The 24,838-nt window shown below is 42.9% G+C and overlaps 1 protein-coding gene across 2 annotated transcripts in view; it reads right to left on the reverse strand.

Annotated features, from left to right (window-relative positions):
• tep1 (telomerase associated protein 1) overlaps nt 1–24,838 on the reverse strand; it is a 46,369-nt gene that overhangs the window by 11,794 nt on the left and 9,737 nt on the right. For both annotated transcript variants that reach the window (XM_087140004.1, XM_087140005.1), the window contains exons 8-35: nt 24,130–24,339; nt 23,356–23,461; nt 22,601–22,772; nt 21,020–21,172; nt 20,588–20,820; nt 19,737–19,893; nt 18,833–18,921; nt 17,667–17,843; nt 16,395–16,637; nt 15,661–15,774; nt 15,018–15,138; nt 14,369–14,551; nt 12,085–12,260; nt 11,504–11,654; nt 10,630–10,806; nt 9,740–9,832; nt 8,869–9,001; nt 7,872–8,052; nt 7,082–7,191; nt 6,409–6,692; nt 5,846–6,067; nt 5,150–5,245; nt 4,038–4,162; nt 3,270–3,525; nt 2,767–2,886; nt 1,808–1,906; nt 1,189–1,452; nt 54–220 (exon numbers count right to left, since the gene is read on the reverse strand). In XM_087140004.1, the coding sequence (XP_086996130.1) occupies nt 54–220; nt 1,189–1,452; nt 1,808–1,906; nt 2,767–2,886; nt 3,270–3,525; nt 4,038–4,162; nt 5,150–5,245; nt 5,846–6,067; nt 6,409–6,692; nt 7,082–7,191; nt 7,872–8,052; nt 8,869–9,001; nt 9,740–9,832; nt 10,630–10,806; nt 11,504–11,654; nt 12,085–12,260; nt 14,369–14,551; nt 15,018–15,138; nt 15,661–15,774; nt 16,395–16,637; nt 17,667–17,843; nt 18,833–18,921; nt 19,737–19,893; nt 20,588–20,820; nt 21,020–21,172; nt 22,601–22,772; nt 23,356–23,461; nt 24,130–24,339 (4,612 nt within the window). The remainder of the gene's footprint in view (nt 1–53; nt 221–1,188; nt 1,453–1,807; nt 1,907–2,766; nt 2,887–3,269; nt 3,526–4,037; nt 4,163–5,149; nt 5,246–5,845; nt 6,068–6,408; nt 6,693–7,081; nt 7,192–7,871; nt 8,053–8,868; nt 9,002–9,739; nt 9,833–10,629; nt 10,807–11,503; nt 11,655–12,084; nt 12,261–14,368; nt 14,552–15,017; nt 15,139–15,660; nt 15,775–16,394; nt 16,638–17,666; nt 17,844–18,832; nt 18,922–19,736; nt 19,894–20,587; nt 20,821–21,019; nt 21,173–22,600; nt 22,773–23,355; nt 23,462–24,129; nt 24,340–24,838) is intronic.

Raw genomic sequence — 24,838 nt, forward strand, 5'->3', positions numbered from 1 at the left:
CAAAGGAAGAGCAATACAACCAAAAAAGAACCTCGAGTCAAAAATGTGCCTACGTTTTCTGGTTGGGCTTGCGGTCATAGGGCAAGCGCCATATGTGGATGGTGTTGTCCTCGTAGGTGGCTGCTGCCAACCGGTTGGGCATGCTGTAGGCCAAGCTGGTGACCGGCTTCAGATGGGAAGCCAGGACGGTGTTGACGGAACCCTTGGTTCCCGACAGAAGCTATGGATTGAAGACAGGGGTAAAATTAATAAATAATCGACTGAAGGAGAGAGTTTGTGATTTCTTTCCCTGTGCTGGGTCACTGCAAAAGATAGTTTGTTCTGTCTACAGTTTGTTCCATCTCTTTTGCAGAATACCCCCTCCTGTAAATGGAGCTGTGGCGCTGGTAAACCCCGCTTTAACTATCCCCTGCCCTCTGTGGGTTTTCTTTAAGCACCCTGCCAAACCCGACAGAACCCAACAGCTAGAGCAAAAGGCCTTTTGTTCACTTTTGTTCATCAACAAAATCCCACAGAAAGAGTCCACAACTGAACATTGTTGGCTTTTTCATGGTTACGGTTAAGGGTCCTCTGATATTTACAAATGTCAGGGAGGCTCCATGGTTGCCATGGACACCATTTTTTTCACTTTATTTCAATTGAAACTGCTTCTCTCAGTGGACATTATCAAAAGGACACCAAAACTTCCAAAGCCTTCCACATGTTTTCATTTTGCAATCACAACATGAGTGGCACTGACTCCATATTTGATATTCTGGCAAATTCTGTGTTCACCTGTGTAATAACCAATTGGCTGAGAATGAAGCATATAAATAAGATTGCAGGCTCTAGCATAAAAGCAACCAGAAATGTGAACTGAATGCTACACAGAACACATAGTGACATTCGTTTCAGTTCAGTGTGAATATTTGCTATCACGTAATAAATTTCTATTGTTTGCTTTTGTCCCACGTGTGAACCAGTCTGTAATTACAACGGATTACAAACTGGAAACCAAAACATCTATTAAAGACGTTACGGGTCAGTACAGGAAGAATGTAAAATTAAACTAGAGCTAAATCAAAATTCACCTTGACGTGTTACAAGATTTTGTGGGGTTTTGTGGGTTACTTCTAGGTGAAAACCTTGAATTACCCCTTATTTAATTTTGCACTCTTCCCTAATGATTTTTATTGTCAGCGCACTCACTGCGACATCTCCAGAATCCCATCCGGCCAGCAACTCCCGCTGACCTCCTGGGGTCATGACCCATCGCAGCCCCATGACCCTGGCCTGGTGGTGCTGCACTTCCCAAATCACCGCCCCGCTGTTTGTCTCGTACAGCCGCACACTGCCGCCGTGGTAGCCCACCGCCACCTGCATCCCGTCCAGGCCGATGACCGCGGCCGTGACATGGCCGTAGCGGTCCAGGCCGAAGGTGGCTGTTTTGCGGCCCAGGTTGCCGGACCACACCTAAGAAAATTGTCAGCGGAGAATGAAGGTGGAAGTTGTTCGCTTTAATTGAGAAAATGTGCCAGTACCCAACACACTTTACACTGTGTATGTTATTATGACCAATTCCTAGAAGAATTTTGCTAAGCACCAGGGCTCCAGCCAATGTTGTATGAGAAACCATCTCAAAGCTGTACACGAGACCAGACACAAGACCAGTGGCAACTAACAGGGTGAACAATGGCAACGGAATGCTTATGTTGTAGTTCATTTGAATAGCTTTTGACTTGAATTCAGACTGCAGGGCTTTTGCGACTTCCAGAGACAACTTTCAGTGAAAGTAAACATAGATTGCCAATTTAATATAAGTTGTTACCTTGACTCTCTGATCGTCACTGACAGTCACGAGCTGCCGTCCGTTGGGTGAGAAAGCTAGACGGTTGATGGGCATCACATGTCCGTCCAAGCCCCCAACCTGGTCAGTAGTGAAAGAAAGTGGAACACTTTAAAATTTTGTAGTTTGGGGCAAATACTATAGGTTTTCAGTAACAGACCACTTATGGATGTCATAACAGGAGGTTTGGAAAGTAGAACCACCATTTTCAACATTCAGAATTGAATTTTGATGGTGAAACACATCAGAAAAATGGCCTCAGAGACAATATCCTATGGATCCCATCTGTCCTGGGGGTTGAGGGTTCACCAATTTCAAAGTTTTTCTGTCTATAAAGTACTCATAATGAGACGGGTTTCAAAAGAGGGAAGTTTTCATTTTTAAATTTGTTACCTCAAATGATAACCCTGCCTCTTTTAAACTGATGAAATATCTGGTTGGAAATAATGTAACAAAATTCAAACAATGTGCATTAGATGGATTGTTAAACAGCACATGCTTTCCAGCGGCTGTACATGAGTGATTGAGGGCACTATCTTTCCAAGTACTGGCATCTTCAGGGTCAACAAATACTTCATGCATGCACAATCTGAATGTGCGTAGGCCTGTGAGGTCTTCACTTGGGCACCAGCCCCACCCAGTGTTGGTCCGTACTCTCACTCGACTAAGGCCATGTCTGAATTACTTGGCTGGGCACGAGTCTATGGTAGTGGCTACAGCCAGTTCCCACAATGTCGCGTGTGATTTCAGGCCACAGGCAAATGACTTGAATGCGGCCTACGCACAAAATAGATTTGCTTAGCAAAAACAGTTACCAGCCAAAAAAATCTTGCGACGTATACTATTTCTAATTGGTTTCCCGCTAACTTCCTGGCACGCAAATTTCGCTAAGCAATAATTTCAGCTCAAAGCCCTATGAGGCTGCACCGTGGCTGACATACCTGGGTGCCAGTCTTTGAGGACCAGATTTTGACCGTTCCATCCAGGGATGCTGAGGCAATGTGCGCCCCGCTCAAAGAGTATGCTACTGCACGCACCGAGGCCTTGTGACCTCGCAAGATCTACCACAAAAAATTCAGGTGACAAAGGAAGTGCATCGGTAAAATGCAAGTACAAGCAAATGCAACCTGAGCAGGGTCCAAATTTCTTCCATCAAATTCTCTGTCGGAAAGCAAAGCAAATGCTTCTAGCCTTTTTTGTTGACAAAACAGTGTGAAATGCATGTGTGACTACTGCTGTGGGCTATTCCCTGGTCAATAACTGAGTTTTCACACTTTTGATTGATACAGAACCACGAAGAAAATTATTTGAATCCTACAGGTATTTCTTCCAATAACTGTGTAATACATTGATTTACTTTTTAGTCCTTGGAAGCCTGATATAAATTTTAATTTAATGTAATGCTTTTAACCACATATGCAGGGGGAGGGGGTGTTTCACTCACCCCTAGTCTCTTTTTCTCCTCCACGTGCCAGATCTTCATGGCTGCGTCCCATCCTCCTGTCACCACCATCCTGCCCTCTGGGTGGAACGCTACGCAGTTGATGGGGGTGTTGTCGCTCAGGGTGTCTAGAAGCCTGCCGTCGCTGTCGTCCCACAGCCTCAGGCTACAATCCCAGGAGGCAGAGACAATCATGGAGCAGCGGCTGCTGTGGCAGCAGGAGCTGACGCGACGTCGGTGGCCCTTCAGGACGGCAATCCTAGGGAACCAGGAAGAATCGCAGGGTGTTGTGGAACAGTTCTGGGTGAGTTCGCGCAGCGAAAAACGCAGCCAACGTAAAATAGGAATGGAATGAGATATGACAAAATGTGATCCACTCTGTGAAAGCGAAAAAGTCTCCAGAACTGCTTTGGAGATAATAGCCTGAATAGAAATCTTACCCAAATTTCACCCTCATAGTGTTCATTCTCATTGGGATATCAAACTAAGCAACATATCAAAAAACAGCTTAGTCCATCCTTTCATATCAAAAGTGACTCTGGCGACTTCTGATTCACTTTCACACTGACAGTTCATGGTAGCTGAACTGGGGTCATTAAGGTGAGCCTATAATAGCACTCAACCAGTGGTCTGCTACAGTCTGGGTTCCAACTTGTTCTTGTTTTACCATTGGGGGATCTATAGGTATCAGGTCTATACAAGTTGCACAAGGCAGGGTTGTGGCTAATACAAGAAGTCTGGTAGGCAAGACAGCGATGGCTGCACACGCACCTATGTCCCTGGTTGGCATCCCACAGACTGAGCGTCTGGTCAACGGAGGCCGTGACTAGACGCTGCCGTCCGACAAAGCAGCAATCTGTGATGGCATCAAAGTGGCCAACAAAACTCCTCACCTCCTTTTGGAAACAACCACAAAGGAAAAAAAAATTGGCAAGTGTGTCAGGGCTAAATATTATGGCTCTGTTTACCATGGAATTCCTGCAACCGCAATCGCCTTTCTGTGTGAACTAGAATTGTACAACAGTCTTGGACCGAGTCCCAAGTACGAAATCCCCCGGCGATGAATGCATGCAATACTGCCGAAATTCCTTAGCCCATGAAACACACAATATGCCAGGATAGAATTTTGTTATTTTAAAAGCTGATATTCCCAATTTACTGCATGAGAGCAATAAAATTGGGCCATAATTTTCACTGACTTATACTTCTTGACAAAAGCCAATCAACAGGCTTAATTCAAAGTTCAGCCATTTTAAATTCTGGTCCCTGAACCACCTTTGTTCATTGAACACTGTGAAATAGGAAGAGGTCTGACCATTTTCCCATAATTACAGGTAAAGCCCTTTTTGGAAAACAAATTCTTCACTTGGAAAATAAAGGTGACATGATTTTTCTCCATGATTTGAGTCTACCCACAGAAACAAACGATAGTAATCTATAACTTGCCCCTATTACATCATCTTTGTTCTTACACATATAATTTTTTTTACAGTGATCACCTCTCTTTTGAATCAAGATGGCTAGCTGGAGAAAAAAGCCAATCTTCAGACTTTTACAATTCACGCTTCATTACTACAAGTGCAAAGTGGCTTCAGCATATTAAAACCCAACTAACTTCTACAGACATTACTTGACCCAATGAGATTCAACTTATAATTTAAAAAAAAATAACAAAATCAGACTTCTTAGCTCTGCTGACGCAGCGTTTTTATTTAGGGCTTTTCCACTGCAAAGCACCAACCCAGACTAACAAACAACTGATCAACTGAATACACATAAAAAGTTACCGAGGTCACAACTAAACTGTAATTTTGTTCAAGTTTATTGTACACGTATAAGGAAATCTGCGGTTGGAAAAAGACATTCAAGGATCAATGTCTTACCTTTGCTGTCTCACGCTCAAACAGTTTAACTGTGCAGTCTTCATTACCACAGGCCACGTACATGCCATCGGCTGAAATGGCCAGACAAGTCACAGCCTGCCATGAAAAACAATTTCAGACTTTAGTTTATGCGTGAAAACACAAAGTTACTGTACAAATAACGAGTGGAAACACTGACTGTAACAACACCACAGTATAGATATGAAGGAAAGTCAAACACAATAAATTTCCACGTGAAATGCAATTTTCAAATGACGGCAGTAACCATTGTTTGGCAAACGGTGAGAAGAAAAAATCAGAGCGGGGAACCAGTTGGCAATTTATGAATACTGTGCGACTTTTGGCAGGTGACCTTGTTTTTCTGAACAGGTTACTTCTGCGCTTGGCATAATTCTTTGTGAATGATTTCACTGACACAGGCTGATTTATGGGTGAAATCACACTTGATTTACATGTGAGACTTTCCTATGTGCTGGGACCCTGGTGATGACAGATTCCATGTTCCATAGGAAAGCATTATATGTACGTGTACATAAATATATCGTGGCATCATCCGTACCAAGGCGTTTTGGCAACCCTAAAAGTCCAGTCATAGGCTGTGTCTGAATTGATTACTGTGTGGCTATGACTTTGTTTTGTTGCCATTAGCAAGCCACAGTAAAGAGCCATAGCCATAATGGACATGGCGTTACTCACCTGTGGGAACCCTGCAATGGTCATGGCACAGTCCTCCTGGTCCTCTCTCTTGTTCTTCCAGACCAGAAGGCTCTGGCGGGAAGCTGCACCCCCGCTGTCGAGCGCGCTCTTCATGGACTGACACACGGCCGATTCTGACGGCTCATTGGCTGCTTGTTGCCAAGTGAGGGCGGGCAGGTTGGAGATGACGTGCAGGTTGCGAGACACAAAGGAACGGAATTCCTGTTTCCACGACCAAAAAGTGAGTTGACAACATGCTGAGAACAGTGCAAAAGTGAAGATTTTCAGGGCCCCCACTTGTGTGGTCCAGTACGGAAATGGAGCAAGACATCAGGGTGGCTTTTAAAACCAAAAATGGCAAGAAGGATGATGGCTTGGGAAGGGGCTTATCACTTTGGAGGGAGATGCTTAAAGAGTAACGCAAAAGCATTGAAACAAATAAAGTTTAGTTCTTTATTCTCCAAATTCTGAAGGGGCAGGGGGTAAAGGAAGGGAATGGGTCTGGAGTGATGGTGGTGGGGGATGTCTAAAATGTCACCCTTGGTCTCGCCCCAGCAACCCACCTGCACTTGCTGCTTAGCCAGGAACTTCTCACGGTCCCTCAGGGCTGCCCTGCTGGCTCCCGCTGCCCCGGATGAAGCCGCGTCCCCGACGAAGTCGTCTAGCAGCTGGGAGGCCAGCCCCATCCGGCACTTGGCGTAGATGAAGGGCAGACTGCACAGCGTCCCCTGCAGCTCGGCATAGGCGCTGGTCCGCGACAGGTGGTGGGAGACCTCGCTGAAGGCGCGAGGCTTGCGGCCGGCCCAGCTGCCATCGCGCAGCGGGTCTGCCTCCTGCAAGAAGTAACCTGCCATGAAATGAAAAAGGATGCAATGTCACCCTGAGTCTTGCAAAGAGGCTCTACACCAACTTTGAGAAGCAGAAACAAGAATGAACCACTACATCAACTCATAAGATCACTTTCCTATGCTTGTTGGACAACCTTTACTAAGCCTAAAATGCTTCACACTGCCAATATGGGTGAAACTCTTTTGATTAAATAAGCATTTCTGTATCTACATGTGCCGGTTTGTTACATACAAGGGGCAAGTTCCAAAAATGATTATTTGTTAAGAACTGGTTGATTTTGCTTGGTATCCAGGATATATTTTGGGCATAGGTTACCGGGGTATAAATCAACCAGCATTGGCAAACAATTGTCACTGGAGCTTGCCTTACAATGCTATCAAAACTAACCTGCAAGGAGGGCATGTAGTCGGGCCTCAGCCTCTGTCCCAGATCCCTTCAGGTAGCGCTGTCTGACAGCCTTATTGATTTCGTCGTGGGCCAGACTGAGATGGTTTACACTGTGGGTAAAAAAACATGAGTGGTCTCTCTCAGTATTGAAATGTCTACAACTTGGGTCAAAAAGCAAAAAGAAAAATTTAGTCCGCAGTCTATCTACTGCTAAATTGATGTGGCGCAGAGGGAACTGAACGCACCTTCAAAGCTGGTGGTTAAATTCTGAGTCAAGGAGTACATTTCCAAAGAGGTTTCAGTAGGATTAAAAACAAAGTAGAGCCCATCTTTTACTCTGACCCCTCTTGAAAATTTGAACAAATCTGGCATTGGTTCTTGCATCACGGAAGATTCACATAAGTCTCTTGGGAGTAGCCTATTTGTGATGGGATCTGGTAAAACCCGTAGGATGTCATCAAACTTGTTTGGGAGATAATGGAAAAATGGTCCCCAAGTGTTTTTTTGACAGTGAATGATTCTGATACCATTTTGTTGATATCCAAATAGTTTTAAATAATAACAACCTGCAATCTTGCAATAAGTCAATTTTAAATTCTTACATTTTTGTCTCAAAATAAGGTCAGCGGATTTTTATATTACACTTGCCACATAACTCAGCTAATGAACAACCTAGAATCATGAATTAAACACTTCCAAAACAGAACAGTATCCTTCATGTATCACACGAAAATGACAAATTCCACCTCAAGAAGAGTTTTCCCAGATCACATCACATTTCTCGTCTCACCTTTGCTCCCCAAGTGGGCGTAGGAACCCCTGCAGGCTCCGCAGGAGCTTGGCAAAGACAGCCTGGGGCAGCATGTGCTCAGCAGTCAGAGAGACATTCTTGATGTCCTCCAGGCGGTACTTGCTGCCTCCCAAGATGGTGTGGAGACTCAGGAGGCTGTGCAGCTCGTCCTCCAGCAAACCTGAACGTTGATGAAGAAGTGCCATCATTGTCGTTTGTAAGTCAGCAAAAGTGACAAACATTCTCCTTACTCTACGTGCAAAACTGCAACGTTACTACTTTCCTTCCAATGTTTTAATACTCAACTGGACAAAAAGGGGAGAGCAAAAAATACTTTTCTTTGTTTCTTTTAGGCTGTCAAACGGCAAGGGCTCCAAGTGAGGAAAATAAACTTCAACAAACAACAGAGCAACCAATCAAAACTAGTTCAAGTATAAACCAAACATGTAACAAAAGGGGGATGTCGTGAACACCCAAATTAAAATATTGACTAACCTAATGCAACCACGGGCCGTTTTTCAATATTCAACTTTGGCTTGATTTCAGGCTTCAACTCTTTTTTAACTACCTGACTTTGAAGTTGTTAGTGCAATAGTAAGTCTGATAGTTCTACAAAACAGCAAGAAAGATACAAAAAATGACCAAACATTATGGTACTTCAATCTAATTTAAATGCTTCGGGCCCACAATCAGGGATTGGTTTCAGAGACAAAGCCTGAGACGGAGACGAAGTTGAGTATTGGAAAACAGCCATGAATGCAGGACACATGTTTCTTGAGTAAGTGAAAAGAGGGCATAATTGCAGCTGAATCTCACAAGTGAGTCTTGATGCCAGTTTACAAAGACCAAACTGAGCTCTCGATTTTGATGTATCACTTTTGACAGAAACTCCCACTGATTCACACTGAATGAGATTCTTCTCTGGTGACTTTCAGCCCATTCCATTCTGGGCCATAATTAATCTGCCCACAGCCGATTTTGATCGACGTTTACTGACCGTCTCTTGCGCAGACCAATAGTGCCAGGGCTGTGGACAGCAGATCCTTGCCATGATCCCCCTCCAGCCTCTGCATCACCTCCTGCAGCAAGGCACTGATGGTGTGAGACATCCGCTTCAACCGCTCCGACACCTGACATTGAAGAGATGCCGAGAACTTTAAGCTCAAGGCAAACTGTGATAGCGGCAATCTCAGGTTCTGTGTTTGGAAATGTGCATTTCCCCAAACGGACTACTCTGAAAGGGGCTATAACAGAACATTTGGGCAAGTCCATGATTTTGAGCACACTGTGCACTACAGGGTACTGAAGTGAATACGCCACACGCACAGTTATGTGTGCAAAAGGCATTAGTGTGAGAACCAAGTGCAAACAACATGCGTGTGTACTCCATTCGTTTGTACGGTACTTCCTGGTTCTAAATAACGTCACACTTCGGTACTCTATAGGTAACAGACATTTCACCGTAAAAGGCATTCACAGATTTGGGTATTTTTCATTCTGCTATTGGGCATTTGGATGGAGAATACCCATGAGAATTTTCAACATTATGTTTGTGATGATCAGATAATTAGAGGAAAAAGGGAACCTTTTAACCTCCTTCTAGGAAAGACATAATGCCGATGTTAAAATTTGTGGACGCCAGTGAATTTGTTTGGGCGGTGGGATAGAATGATATTTTCTTTTTCAGGATGGATACCTCCTGGACCGTTGTTTGTATTCTATTCAAGATTTTCTGAACCGTGATAACAATTTTCTTACGAACAGAACATTTGATGAAAGTTTATTTAGACAGCACAGAGAGGCCAGAAGGGGCACTTGCAAAGTCTCAAACCTTGTCCATTTTTTAAGGGTCTTTTTTTTTCCCCTACCTGCTCAAAGACACCAAAGATGCGGAGTTCCTCACAAGCCAGGCTGAGGAACAAGGGTGAGTTGGCCTCTCTCTTGGCAACCAGTAACTTCATCTGCACAAGACACCAAATCACGATCGTTAAAGGATGCAAAACACTTTTATTTAGACAGGGAAGACAATGACTTGTCTTCGAGAGGTTTTTGCGCATACCGGGTGGAATCGATCTCTTCAGGAAGTACGGTGGTTCTTGGAGGAACCAGTGAGTGGGAACTCAACATTTTGAGGAGTAGCCAGTTAGTTTTCATTAGGTTAGAAAAATGTACTTGTGAGCAGAAATGATTGTTTTATTTCAGTTAACTGCCATTAGTATCTACCCACTGGGTAAAAAAGTTTAAAATACAAAACTGTTATTGAACCCAATTTTCAGACTGGACTCTTTCAACTTTCCAACTATGTGACCTGTCATGACAAAATGAGCGTAAAACGACAAAATGAGTGCAAAGTGGCACTCCTGTCCTATCATGAAGGTTCAAAATCAAACATTGAAGGGCAGGTCAAGTTTGGAGGTTTTGTAATATTTGGAAAGAGTAACCCTTCTTCCATTTAACTCCAAATTTTTAGCATGATCAGATTTTTAAAATATTACTTTTCTTACCAATTTCACGATCATTTGTGTCTGGGCAGAAAAGTTTTTTAAAAAGTCAAAAACGAAGATGGAAACCTGTCGGAATAATGTCACATTGTAACCCTACTGTTACTGTCATGTACCATTGAAAAGCTCTATGTGCTGCATAATAACACAAGGAGATAAGCAGCTCATCACTTTTGTCCAAAGCCAAAGTCGCAAATGACACCTAGGTTAAAAGAGCATCGTTACAGACTCTTGAAATCTAAACTTGTTGGCCTTGCCTGGTTGTTGAATGGGGATTCATCCAGGGTCTTGCGGTGGACTGCCAGCATGCGCCTCACCACCGTGGCCTTGTCCAGCAGGTCAAGGGGCCCAAGGGTCAAGGTCGAGGCATTACGGCGGAGCAATGCCTTGTGGGATTGACTGTCCACGACAGTACTGACCACAAACATCACATCCTGGAGAGAGTTTATTAAAAGAAAAAAAATTCTACTAGTTTGAAAAAAAAACCAACTTCTAACACTTCTGTTTAAATTAAGTGTTTATAACCTAACATTCCGTTTGTAACCTAACAATCTTTTGACAATGTCAGGTCATAGGCCTACGTGTCAAAAGGATTGCCATTGTCACAGCTCATGTTATGTTGTCACTTGATTTAAGTCCAGCTGACTTGTGACTAACTTATGACTTGCCCAGGATTAACTCTTAGTAACTTATCACAACTTGACTACAGTGGACTAAAAATTGATACGGACTCAGTCATTTTCCAATAGAGCTGAAGGATAATGATGTCACACTTTGTTTATATGAATGCTTTCCTATGGCAGTGAGGTGGGACTAAATTGATGAATCCAATAAAAAAAGCGTTCATGTGAACAGACGTGACGTCATTAGGTTATAGATTTATTTCATTACATACACACTCTCCAAAGTCAATAAGGTAAAATAGCAGTACTCTAATCAAGCCACTTTCCATGACTGTAATAAGAAGTAGTATACAGCAGTATCAGTCCACTGATTGGTACCCAAGCCCACAATTAGACGATAATTTTAAAAAAATGTCTGAGTGAGGTGCAATGTACAATGGGTGACTTTACTGTGGGACGAACGGCCGCAACAGGAATGAAGGCCCTTTGAGACAGAAATCAATCCTACCTTTGGTATTTCTTTAGGCAGCCATTCCATGTTCTTGGCCTGGTAGGCTTCCTCCATCTGGTCCAGACCGTCCAGAAATATCACCAGGGGAGAGCTCCCACAATGCACTGCAGCACCCTTCAGGAACTCGGGAAACTTCATCATGAGCTTGCTGTGAATCAGTACAATTTCACCAAAACAAATCTCATTCTCAAGAGTTTACTCTATCATACTTAGGTTTTTTCTCATAGATATCCTCAAAAGTGACCTGCTACATACGACCTCGTAAATTTCTAGATTGTCTATTTTCACAAGATAAGATTAATCGATGGCAGCATATGCCATGCTTGACTAAACTGGCAAAGTCTGGGTCACATAGGAAAAAACCATCAACTGCAATATATGTTCATATCAACTGTAATAAGTATGTGTACAGGTATTCATACTGGAGAATTACAATGACAAGAATTTTAGAATATAGCAAACAGAGGGAGACTCCATATTTTGTTAGCAATGAACACTACATGTACATCTTTATAACTTCAGCTTTAACTTGCTTACATGCAGTTGATACACACTCCAATTGTGAACAGAGAACGTACTTATAGTCTTCAGGTATGGTGAGAACGAGGCCAAATCGCTTCTTGAGCTCCAGGCACAGGCGTCGCAGCATGGCCAGGCCATTGCTGGATCCCACCGCTGCCCCCACAAAGTGGACCAAGACGTGGTGGCTGTCAGACTCTGGTATCTTGTTCCTGTAGCGCTGGGCAAGACATGACTGGAAGAACCAAGTTCAAAAACACTTTGGTATGAAGATCAAAGAAGCTGTGGAAGTTAAAGTGCGATTTTTATTTCAGTGTGGCTCCATAAATAAATTTTGGGTCTAACTGGATCATAGGCTAGGTTTATAAAACCTGTGGATGAAATTTCTGAAATGGTAGATAAGGAAATAAGCAAATAAACTGAAATATCTGTGACACTTTTTACGCACAAGTAGTGCAAGAATGACCACAGAAAATGTACTTCTGAGACACAGGGCGTGATTACAGACCACTGAAGAACTATGTAGAAAATACGAGTCTTCAAAGGAATGGGCTTCAAGCTGGACCAACAGAGGGGCTTTTCCTAGCAAAGGAGGCTCCTTTGGTCAGAACAACTGTGAAATGCACAGTCACAGTTGCATCGCTACCAACAAATTGAACGCTCCCAACCAACGCGGCCCTTTTTCAACCAATGAGGGGGTGCCTCTGCTCAAGGCGAATTGCCATCGCCAATTTGATGACAACCCCACAAAAAGTAAAGTCACCCTTGGCCATCTTATATTTCTCACTTTTATTGTCTCAACAAATAGCAATTGCAACAATAGGGGAAAACTGCTTATGAATTAATTACTTTGCAGACAAATCTCAAATAATGCCATTACTTTGGTGACAATGCACTCAGTGCACCCCTGTCTTAACTTGAGGCACACATGCTTCTTGTTGAGTCACAGAATCTTCTCCGCTCCAAATGAGAACAGGAAGGGGCATGTTGTTTAGGGCTGTGCCAAATATCCTAATATTTGATTATCAAATATTCGAATGTTATTTTCCGAATTGGAATATTCAAATCCAAAATAACTCATTTTACATGACAAAAAATTGCACTATGGAGGCTTGTTTCAAGCAAATTATATATATGAAAAACGACAGAGATCTTATGATTCAAAAAGGTAAGTTATTTATTAAAAAATTTAAAAGAACAAAATGTCATCAGGACAAGAAGTACTGTTTGTCTCTAAATTTAGCTAAATCGAGGCTGGAGATACTCCTAGATGTGACTAGCTATTATAGTGATTATAATGTACAATTGTATTTGCAACTGATTTTGTATATGGTTTGTTCATCAATGATCTGCCAGTCGGTACAACTGAATATTTGATGGAATTGAAGGATGAATATTCAAATAGTGAATTATTCGAAATTGACTCAGCCCTTGTGTTTTTACATGGAGATGGCAGTGTTGGGTTTTCATAGAAAATAGGTGCACAGGTTTATGTAGGTTTGGTGCAGGGCGCGATGAATACACACAACCAATTTATGCTGGAATGTACAGTCTTCGTGCATACGTCAGGTACACACATGAGCCCGGATGGAAAACTTCCCCCTTGCCTGTCGCTTTCTTTGCCAGTGAGGGTACATTTCAAAATCAGGGTGGATAGGTTGAAGAGGTATTCAGCGCATGCATGGCTCCTGCAGGCAAGCCTAGTTCTACTGCACAGCAATAGACGTTATTCACAGAGAAGTAATTTTTTGCTTTGTTCCCTGAATCTATCATATTTGATCTAATCTGTTGAATGGGATAGTGCCAGACTATTTTGGGTTCCAAACTTCACCTTCCTTTTTCTAAAATTATAATTTATCACAAACTTTAAATTATTCGGAAAAAAACTGGGATGAATTTGTATTGAACTTTAATTTTGTAACTTTTAGTTAAACTCTCATGTTCTCAAAATGAAAAGTTTCACCTCACTTTCAATTCAAGATGGCTGACACATGAATAGAATCCATTGCTTACAACCTCATTCCCATGGAGGCGATCTTGCTGCGCCATGTTGGTTCCTGCCGTGCCTTGCGCGATCTGTCCCTTATAGTCAGTGTGTTTATGCAAGATGCAGATTTCAGGTGCGTGACATGCTGAAGAATACGTGGGCGCAAGCTTGCAGCTTTTGAAATATGGGTGCAATTGACATAACATTTATGTATACTCATCCTGAACAGCCAGTCAGCGTCATGTTCGTATTCTACACGACCAGGGGCTAGTGAAGGAGCGCGCACGCAGCCCATGGAGTCGAGGTTGCACTGCTCCCAATTCTGGTTACAGGATTAGCCTGTACACAATGCTTACCATGAGGGCAGTCTTTCCGCATCCACTCTTCCCTGCGATGACCATGAGGCCCTTGTGGCAGGCGTCCATCAAGTCCAGGCCCTGCCGTAGCTGGACCTTGCGGCCGCTGAACCCGGCCACGTGGGCCTCCAGGAAGGCTTGGTGGAGAGCGCCCTCGTGTGACAGCTCGTCAAGGAAGGCCTCCTGGTGATTAGAAGAGGTGCCATGATATGATCACATTGTTGAGTGCAACATAATCGCACATGTTATTCTTGCCAAACTGGTATCTGATTATATTGATAAAAAGGCTAGCTACTTAGCAAAGTCACTACATCTTTTAATCCCAGTAACATCTGAGAACAACCGGTGTGACATTGACATATCTCTTCTGACCCCTGACAGAGTGGCCAACTCTGTATATGTGCAAGAAGGCAACACATTTCAAATAAATGTGTCAAAGCGGACCCCGCCAATTAAATTACAGACAGCATCAATCACATCAAGGTGTACAGCTGCCAAAGCAATTTTGACAAAGCTTTTTGAGGACCCTGCCTGTCCTCAAACACGCGTAGAATGTGAGGTCAGGTCCTCGACTTAAAGCACTAGCAAATCATGTCCATGCTTTCTTCATTTATTGAACCATTTCCACAAATGTCTACCACTGGTTTACCTCTTCGGGATAATGCTGAAGAAACGAGTTCCACAGGTTGTTGACGACGCGCATACCCAACTCCTCTAGGTTGGTGGTGACTGGCTTGTAGTCGACTATACCACCGAACCGGCACGGATATCTGAGCAAAGTATACAATGAGTTACACTGAGTTTCATCCCTCAGCCCAAACATTGATGAATAAAAACCGACAGATATACATTTATTGGGAAGTACATGCAGGCAACATATATAGCAGAAAGAGGATGCAGCGTGAAATTGATTCAAGGACAAATTGGTGATGATTGGGCCTGACATCAAATATCACATACAGTGATGAAATGATACCTGTTGGCAAGCCGCAGTTGCCCAAGTCTACATTAAATTTATAAAACAAGTACGGGCTGGTTTTTAGCGCAAATGCAAATAGCAAAGGTTATTTGCTGCTTATTTGCAAAAAGTTGGGCAAGTCTCCACATTGACAACAGTTCACTGCAAATGCATTGCAGACATGAAAAAAAATTTTCCTCTATATTTGTGCAAAAGGGACTTGGAACATTTTCGGGCCTAAAGTACAAGCTCCCCCCGTTCTATGCTCTCCATGGCCTCAGTGAAACAAATACACATAAGTTTATAGGAGGCATGAGTTTGTGAGACACTGTACCCGTCAAAGACTTCCAGTCCACTGTGTCGAATTCGCTGTTTCAGGTTCTCAATCTTCTCTGCTGCTGCGCCTGTCTCCGCTTGGAATGCAGACTGGCACGAAGGGGGCACCTCACTGATGATAAAACAACCAGATACCAAAAACTGTCTAGATAGTGCTGTACACTCTACTGCCAGCCCATTGATGAGGTGGTGCAACAGCGATTGACAAGACGAGATTCTCTGTCTGTTCCACTCATTTTGCTTTAACATTCGTAGATTTGCGTGGACCTGTGACTTTCACTTGGCTTCTCTGTGACTCAAGATTAATGGTTTATAATTTCAGATGGTAATAAACGTAATATGAAGAATACCTCACTTCCCTTGACATGGTTCAAATAATATAAATGTAGGGAATTCTGGAAATGAGGAAACGCCATCAAAGTTGGTGTCACATTTGAGCTCTACGTGCTACATGTAAGTGACTTTCTGACAGCTTGTAGGAAAATACTAACACATGCTCAGGTTGGACTTGAAGCCAAGACCTTCTGCTTGCTAATACCAAAGTTTTTAATCATTTAAATACCAATGCTTGTCAAAAATGGTGACAGGTATCGTTTTTCTAGCATTTCTCATCACTACTTTAAAGAAGTTCAGATGCCTAAGGTCAAAGTAAATACGCAAATCTTTGGCTTTCATCCCACATTTTAAACTTGCTAGGGTCAGCTTGCGTATTATGCAAGCTTGACGACTTACGCCATGAAGTCACTGTTCCTGAAGTAGAAGAATGCCCTGCCGACAGCCTCCTGTGGGTCGCACAGCGCCGCATGCTGCATCTCAAGCTCTGTAATGGACCGGCCAGCAGGGTAGTCCTGCAGCCAATCAAATTCCGGTGTGGCTGGAGTAGCGTAGGTGTCTGGGCAGAAGCCGTAACGCTGTCCCAAGATGCCGACGAAGTAGTCACAGCGAGAGACCTCAGTCAGGCAGATCTCAACAGATCTGCAAATATATGAGAAACACATTTGATGAAAGTCAACAACTTGTTCAACTTTAACAATCTGCATTTTTTTTTTAAAAACCTTCCCTATCCGTAGTAACAATTTGACTCATGACCAGAGGGTCAGGGGTTCGAATCCAGCTGCTGGCCGTAAGTTGTTGCCTTAGATGAGTCACTTTGTCTCTACTTGCCTCTCTCCTTCTAGGAGTATCAATGGGTACCTACCAGCATAAGCTAGGCATTACATGAGAGAAACACTCCACGAGACAGAGGCCAGATTTCCACTGCCTTTTCGTTGTTGACACTGCAACACCTTTTGGAGCTTGTTATCTTTTTTAATCAAACAATAACTGGTAATCTGTAATCAAACACCAACAAACTGGAGTTTGGCGGCCACTGCTTTTGAGCACTGGAGCATGAAATTGTAGTTTGCATTCTTGATATGCTAAAGTCTTTTTTCGCAATTCAAAGTTTGCAGAGTCCAAGTGGCCACACAAATTACAGAACCTCATCAAAGTAGTTTCATTACAATTCAAACTCATATTTCTTGAAGATGATCGCTGGTTATAACTTACTCAGAAAGATAAGGAATTAGACCAACAAAGGATTGAACCACAAGCCTCTCAAGCTTGTTGACCCAGGATAAACAGTGCAAACTAATAAAAAATTGAAAAAGACAGGTGTTTTTTTTTCAATTAGAGCCTCTGAAACCCTCTAGTGGATTGGGGACAGCATGAGCTGTAATGGACCAGTAATCAATTAGGGGAAATACAAATATTCTTGGTCATTTCATGCCAAGGAACCAGAGACCAGCACTGGCCTGGTGAGCCAAATGGCTCGGGGGAAACTTGTTCCATTTAATATTGAGCCAAAAGTAAATGCTCGCACTGTGGTATTCCGTAGCAGGAATATTTAAAAACAACACGTGAGAAGAATCTCAATCGGACAACAAAACTATGATGTATAGCAGAAACCTCAAGCCACAGTTAAACCTGAAACTGGCATTTGGTTCGGCATGCCCCCAGGCCTACCTGTTCTGCCTAGTTTCCTCCTCCGTCACACCCCATCTCAGATCCACCTCAAACACATTAAGGAAGCGCTTCTTGGCTCGGGCCCGCAGCTCCGGGAAGACAAAGCGAGTTAGGAGGTCGCGCTCACCGTGCATGTCACGGAAGGTGGAGGAGATGAACACGCGAGCAGTCCTCCATCTACAAGAAGAGACAGAAAAGAGAACATGAAAGGCAGTGTTAAGTCTGCACAGGTCAATCACAAGTCCTCACATCATCACATGTCCATAAATAAGTCCTCACAAATCCTCACTTGTCCATCAATAAGTCGTCACAAATCCTCACTTGTCTCTCAAATTCCTCACAGATCCATCACAAATTTTCAAATGTCCATCACAAGTCATAACGTGTCCATCACAAGTCCTCACATGTCTGTAACAAGTCATCATAAGTCCATCACAAAATCTCCTACATGTCCATTTAAAGTCCTCCTAAATACTCATACAATGTCATCTACAATTTGTCTCTTTCACGCCAAATCATGCACAATTCAAATATGCTGCGACAGAGGCACTCTTTTGACCCATTTAATGCTTGAGACTACACCCGTAATTCGACTTGTGATTGACTTGACAACTCTGAAATAAGCTCAGGAAGAGTTCAAATGGAACAAAGGTGGGTCCGGCATTTGAAACAATTGTCCCCATTAACATGATTAAGAATCAAGGCAGGAAAGTACATGCACACGTGGAAAGAAAGGCAGCCACTACGGGCTGCGCATTCCGAGTTGTAGCTACTAGATAATGAAAGTCAGGTTGGCAAGGTAGTTCTTTCCTCGTCTTCCACCTCTGTGGTCCTGGGTTTGATTCCCGGCCCGGTCCACATGTGGATTGGTTTTTCAGTCCCTACCTGACTCTGTGGGTTTTACCCAGAATATTCCTCGGGGGTTTTCCTCCCACCTCTAAAACTGTCACTGCTTCTTACTGTCTCCCTTTACTGATTGATGTTGGTGAATGTGGGTCGTTTGGGGGCTGCCAGAGGCACCCTTGTATGCCATTGGCTCAACCATGTTTAAATGTATTCATTGTTCTACGCTTAATGTCTTCATTGTACAGCACATTTGAACATATCTATATGAAATTTGTGCTTTATAAATGAATAAATTATTATTATTATAATGATCTAGCAACCTGTGTACTGGGGCAGCGATGGGCAGAGGGGTCTCTGGGCTGGTGGCGGTAGACGTTTGGTTGGGATCAGCACGGCCTATTGCTGCTACCTGTAGTAATGACAGGGAGCCCAAAAAACCAATGACCATCAGGTTCCAAAATTTACTCAAGAGGGCTATGTTACTTGGGTTCTAGAATGCTCCATTGGGGCATAAATATCTCAATAAGCTTCTGTACACTTCGGTTGCCCATATGAGGTTTTACACGTCGGTATTGAAGCTTACCTTACACTAACAGTTTTGAAATGTAGCTTACACTTACAGGTTTGTCAGAAAGAAGAATGGCTGAACTATATCAATTAATCAATTATGCTACTGTACATAAATGATTGGCACATTTAACGTCAGAGTGTGATAAGCTGTGTTGATGAGGTCACTGAATAACCCTCACACTATCTGAACAGTCGCAGTCGATCTAAAATTTCAACTGTGTCAGCCTGCTGCCCTTTCTACAGGGCAAGCACAGTGACCGGCCAAATTCAAGGAACAGGTCGACTGATAGGACAGGCCTTCGTACCTGAAGCAATTTCGACACCATATGTACATTTCTCTATTACTGCCAACAGGACTCCATTCCAAAATTCAATAACCATTTTCACACATCCTATGGGTCTACGTGAAGCTACACAAGCAGTCATAGCAAATCTTACTTACATGTATGTAGAAGAATTCAGCTAAAAATAAGCATATGTACAATGCTTGAGGACGGTTTTAGTAAGCAACACAAAATCAACATTACATATTTAAACAATCATTATTACTTCTAGCAGAATGAAGAGAGTGCTACAAGAGTAGTTTCAACAAAATGAAATGCTGGAGCAGGGTTAAACAGTCTCAGTCTTTGATTTTACTGTCAGCCTCCTCACCTGGAGTTCTCTAAGGCCGTACGCTTTGTCAATGTTCTCCACGTGATTGAGCTGGCCGCTGTCCCCTCGCTCAGCAATAAAGCGCAAGATGTTGTCGCTGTAACCGGTCACACGGATGTCGTTCGGGTGGCTGGGCTTCGTGTCTTGATCGTCAGCCCTTCAGGGCAAAAGAAATCAACCTCTTGAAGATGGAAACTACACTGCTCACTCCATCACTGAATAACAGACACTCAAGAAGCCAGTGCTGCAAATGAGACTATCACAAGACCAGACTCAAGACCAGTCACAGGTGCACAGTGACAAAGGATTGCTCTTGCTGCAATTCATTTGTTTACCTTGTGATTTGCATTCAGACTGGAGGTCTTGCATTGGTCTTGTGGGACCTTGTGATAGTCTTTATTGGGGTCTCACCTACAACACCAGCAAAATGCAGTTTTATAAGTCAGTCCTAGATTTTTGTGCCTGGATTTGAGTCCAGTCATGTTGAAGGATTGACTCCGCTCAAGTCTTTGATCAAAAGGGTCAAGTTACGATGTATGCTCAGGTCCAATTTGGTGATCGAGTCAATTTGAGTCAGTGATACTAAACAATGCCAAATATTACCCACGAGAAGGAGGCTCAAAGGTTACTGGAAAGTGTACCAACTCAGAGGATCTTTACATGAAGTGCTGGAAATGAAGACTGTGATAGCCCTTATCTGTCAACCCAACCTCGCTGTTTTTTTTACCAATGAAGGGATACTTCTGGGAGAACCCCTCAATGCAAAATATACATTTCAGAACCTACTATGCCGACTGCTGAGAGTGTACCCTTTCACAAAGTTAGGACATAGTAAGAGAAGACCATCTCACCGGTATGAGAAGTCCAGGTCTATCTGCACAAACAGCAGGTTGGGGTTGACCACCTGTCGGTACTTGGCCACAAACTCCATCAGCTCGTCCCCGCCTGACCCCTCCTCTCCAAAGTCCTTGCCAATGACAATCAAGTTGTCGATGTGGATGCGATCACGCAGGGCGTCGTTCAGCATGGCCATGTTTAACTTGCTGGGTGGGGCTGACCAGAAACTTGTCCCAACGTCGTTTGCCTGAAAGGCGACCAATCGGTACCTGCTTGACTTCAATCCTCAATGATGATTTCCTAGCCAACATGTCACACTTGGAGATTGAACTGTCTTGAGTGGAACTCAATTATAACAATGTTATTGAGTTTAGGCCTACCAAGTTTATCAAACTGAACGTAATTCATAAAAAGCCCAAGGGTGTACATTACAGTTGGGATTATACCTGAGCATATTCCACGATGCTCTTGATGTTGTCCAGAAGGGTTCCCTTTTCGAGTTCAATGACTTTTTGTTCATCGATCATGTAGCCCACCAGCATACACTCTTCACAAGAGTGTTTACACATCAGTCCCAGCAAGATGGCACACTCTCTGACCTGGGGGAAACAAGGACATTAAAGTCTGAGCCAAATTCAAAAGGTTGTAATCAAGCCAAAGCCTTTTCCCTCCAAGACAAGTCACTCTGCCCTTTCTGTCCGAGTAATTTGTTTTATCAAGACATTTTTATGGTTTAGCTGATTAGGATGAGCTGATATCAATTTTAAAAAACGTAAGGAAGTAATTTGCTATCTTCAACAGGGTCACATGCTCCAAACATCAAGTGACAGTTCTTCTTGCCTTTTAATACTACAGCAAACAACAAATAACATATTTTGCCACTTTAACAGAGCCGCTTGGACAAGATTAGTTTTCCGATAGATGCAGTAGGTGTCGACTTCAATTGAACATCAGGGAAAGTACAGAATTGGTAACTACTATCGACTACTGCAATAACTAGATGCAACTGCAATAACTAATAATGAAAAAGATGCTGCTAGGGTACAATTGTCGGGTTATCTGCTTTTAACGCTGAAGAGTGATAATTGAAACTTTTGGTTAGCAGGTATTCGGTGACTCAGTTTTGAAATCACTCTGTTCAGATTCGGCCAGATTTAACTTCAGACTAATGAAAAACACTTGCAATAAAGCACGCATAGAATTTTACCTGAATAAATGAAACAAAGACTTTAAAGGACCTGTGAAATGGATCCAATCAAAATCTTAAGACAGACAAGGATTTTTATTGCAGCAGCTTGGACAAGATTAGTTTTCTGATAGCTGCAGGAAGTGTCGACTTTAATTTTGATGTCCTTTGTGCTAAACATGCAGAACATCAGTCTAGACTCGTGCTCAAGCCCTTTAATGTAAAGATGGTGATAGCCCATGCTGTAGTGCATGAAAACAGTAAGGGAGACTGGTGGAAGTTTGTGTTAGTCTAAAGTGCATGTATTAAAGCACTTTAAAATGCCTAATTCTATCAGAGAATTCAGCTCCAACAAATAGCAATGTAGCTAGTATGTGTTGGAGCTGTCAGTGTAAGATCAAGATCTGGTTGAGTTGTAGTGAATTCTGAGGGTGTAGAAACACTAGGTGCATGCACTCGTTACGTTCCTGCCTTGTGGAGAGTGTGCCAAGTGCATCCAAGCCAGCGGTGAGAGATGAAGATCTGGTGAAGTGGCTGTGTTTTTCGCCGGTGTCAACGTTGTAGGTATTAAAAGTTCTTGCCTTTGTGAAACTTGTCATTAAGACCCATTTGTTTCTCCAGAAATGAAGGCGGAACATTATATCAGTTCCATTGATCTTTCTGATAATTCAAGTTGACATATGATTGTTTATTAGCCAGCCATTTAACCTGTTCAACTCATCAACCACCAATCCAGCAGAATATTTCCGCCAAAATAAATCCAATAAATAGGGTATTGATTTCCTACACTGGTAAACCTCAAGACTGGCTTGGTGAGCAACTTCTGAACATGAATCTGTACCTTTCTCAATCCGTGTGATCCGTAGGCATAGGAATCCATCTGGGTCCCAATGTCACAGAACAGGTAGGTTTTGCCATAGATTGGCTTGATGTTGTGGCGCGTGGCTATCTTCACAGCAGTGTCTAAGGCCTTGCGGTAGCGGACTAGAAGTTCTTTGTTGTATTTGATATCCCTGCGGATGAAGCAAAGACCAACTTCAACAACTTGAGAAAGCCAGAGATGCAGTATCCGAGCCGCTGCACATAACTGTCACCAATCAGACTTTGCCCTGGCAATGTCTGACGCCTACATTGCCATTCAAGAATTTCTCTGAGGTTTTGTTCATCATGTCATTGAATAAGCAGCCTTTTGTTCTCACTGCTGGCCATTGTAGCAGTCACCAGGCAACGGAAGCAAGTCAGATTCCTTTGTGTTCAGCTGGAATATAAGAGACGACCCAACGGCAATTGGATTTTTGTTGCACATGAGAAAGACAACCTTCTTGAATCCTAAGTAGTGATTCAGTCCATTGTCTAGGTGAGATCACAAAAAAACCACTGTAAAACTTGAAAGAAATGGAATTTGTTCTCATTTTTGTGGACACTGTACCACATTGAAACACACATTAAGACTCTAACTTTGCTGCCAATAATTTTGTGTGTGTTTCCTTTCGTGTAATTTCACATCCAAATATCCAATTTCAAAAATACACATTTGATTATTTGATAACGGATACAATATCCCAGTATACAAATATTCGGCACAATCCTACTTACATTGGTTTCTTTTTCCAACGTCCGCCCTTTGGACCACCTCCTTTACCACGGCGCCCTCGCCCACGTCCTCGCCCTCTGCCACGGAAACTCTCGCTTTCGTTGGAAGCTGTTGTAGAAAGAGATGTTCTCGCTGTCAAAGAGCAGCTTGAATCAGCCTAGAATGCTTTTAAATCAAACATGTTGTTCTCTAGGACTTTGATAGATACAGGACAATTTGGTATTACCCATCATTACATGGGCTTTGCTGTCTACGAATGCGGTCTGAATTGATGAACATGCAGGGTTAAAATTCAAAGATGACAGTGGGTTGTGACCTGTTTTGCCTGAATATTCTGGTATTATCTGCATTAATAAAGTTATATTAAGTTACCACCTAATTTTTATGTATGATAGCGAGACCAGAAACTCATTCAAGTGTGAATTTTTGAAATCTCTAGCTTCGAGCACAAAGAATGCAGCAATTTTCAAGAGAAACACAAACAAAACTCAGCGCAATTATTTCTTCATATGAAATCCCAAGAATACCGCCGAAATAAAGACAAACTTCACCAAAGATTCAACACCCTTTTCATCAAGCCATCCCATATTCTTCCCTGTGCATAAGGCGGTCCACGCTGCACAAACGTGGCTTCAAAAGCAAAAAATTGAAAATGCTGTGTCACTGGGTGGCAGATTTGAAAGCAACACGATATGTCAAGGTGGGCAAGTTAAAATTGTTAACTAAAACATGATTTGGGATGGCACAATGAAATACCAAACAATTAAAAAACTGACATTCTTTGTCTTTGTTTTCCAAGGCTGTCTCCATGGAGTCCAGCACGTCGTAGGCCGAGAAGAATCGGACCGGAAACTGCCTGCTGTTGATGACAGACTTTTCGTCGGTGAGCTTGCGGATGATCCAGGCATGGTACTTGGGCCCGACCCCGGCCTGAATCATGTTACGGAGGTTCCTCAGCATTGCCATGAAAGGCAGTTTCTTGTGGTCTGTCCCAAAAAAAGGGGGGGGTTCAATTATTTTGTGTCAGAGAAAAGTTTGAAACATACTTCTGCCATTCTGAACATGCCATCAGTATTCCTACATGCAGGTCTGTGATTAACGAGGAACCTTCCCTATCCTTGCATGTCCCAACATCACAGTAACTGTGCACACAAACAGTTGGACTCTGTCATACCTAATTCCACATAACACAGAGTCAGTTTTTTACAGTAGTACTCATCCTAATAGATTCCAACAAACCCTGGTGTTGGAGTTTGGCTGGTTACGGATTGTAAGGGTTAATAGATATCTGAAAGATCTTAAGAGTTAAACAGAAGAAAATCTGGAAATCGTTTATTTACTAAATCGTTTAGTTTACTGAACGCTTAAGTTGACAGTCCAACCTTCCCTGAGCCAAAGTGCGCCCTCTTCAGCAAAGAGACAGGTTGGTGGAAGTTTTTCAATGAACTCTTTCACACACCAGAAGCCATGTGGAGACTGTACATT

The sequence above is a fragment of the Acanthaster planci genome, linkage group LG08, assembly GCF_054643075.1.
Source record: "Acanthaster planci isolate LZ-2023a linkage group LG08, COTS_SCS, whole genome shotgun sequence".
In the NCBI taxonomy this organism is placed as follows: Eukaryota; Metazoa; Echinodermata; class Asteroidea; order Valvatida; family Acanthasteridae; genus Acanthaster; species Acanthaster planci.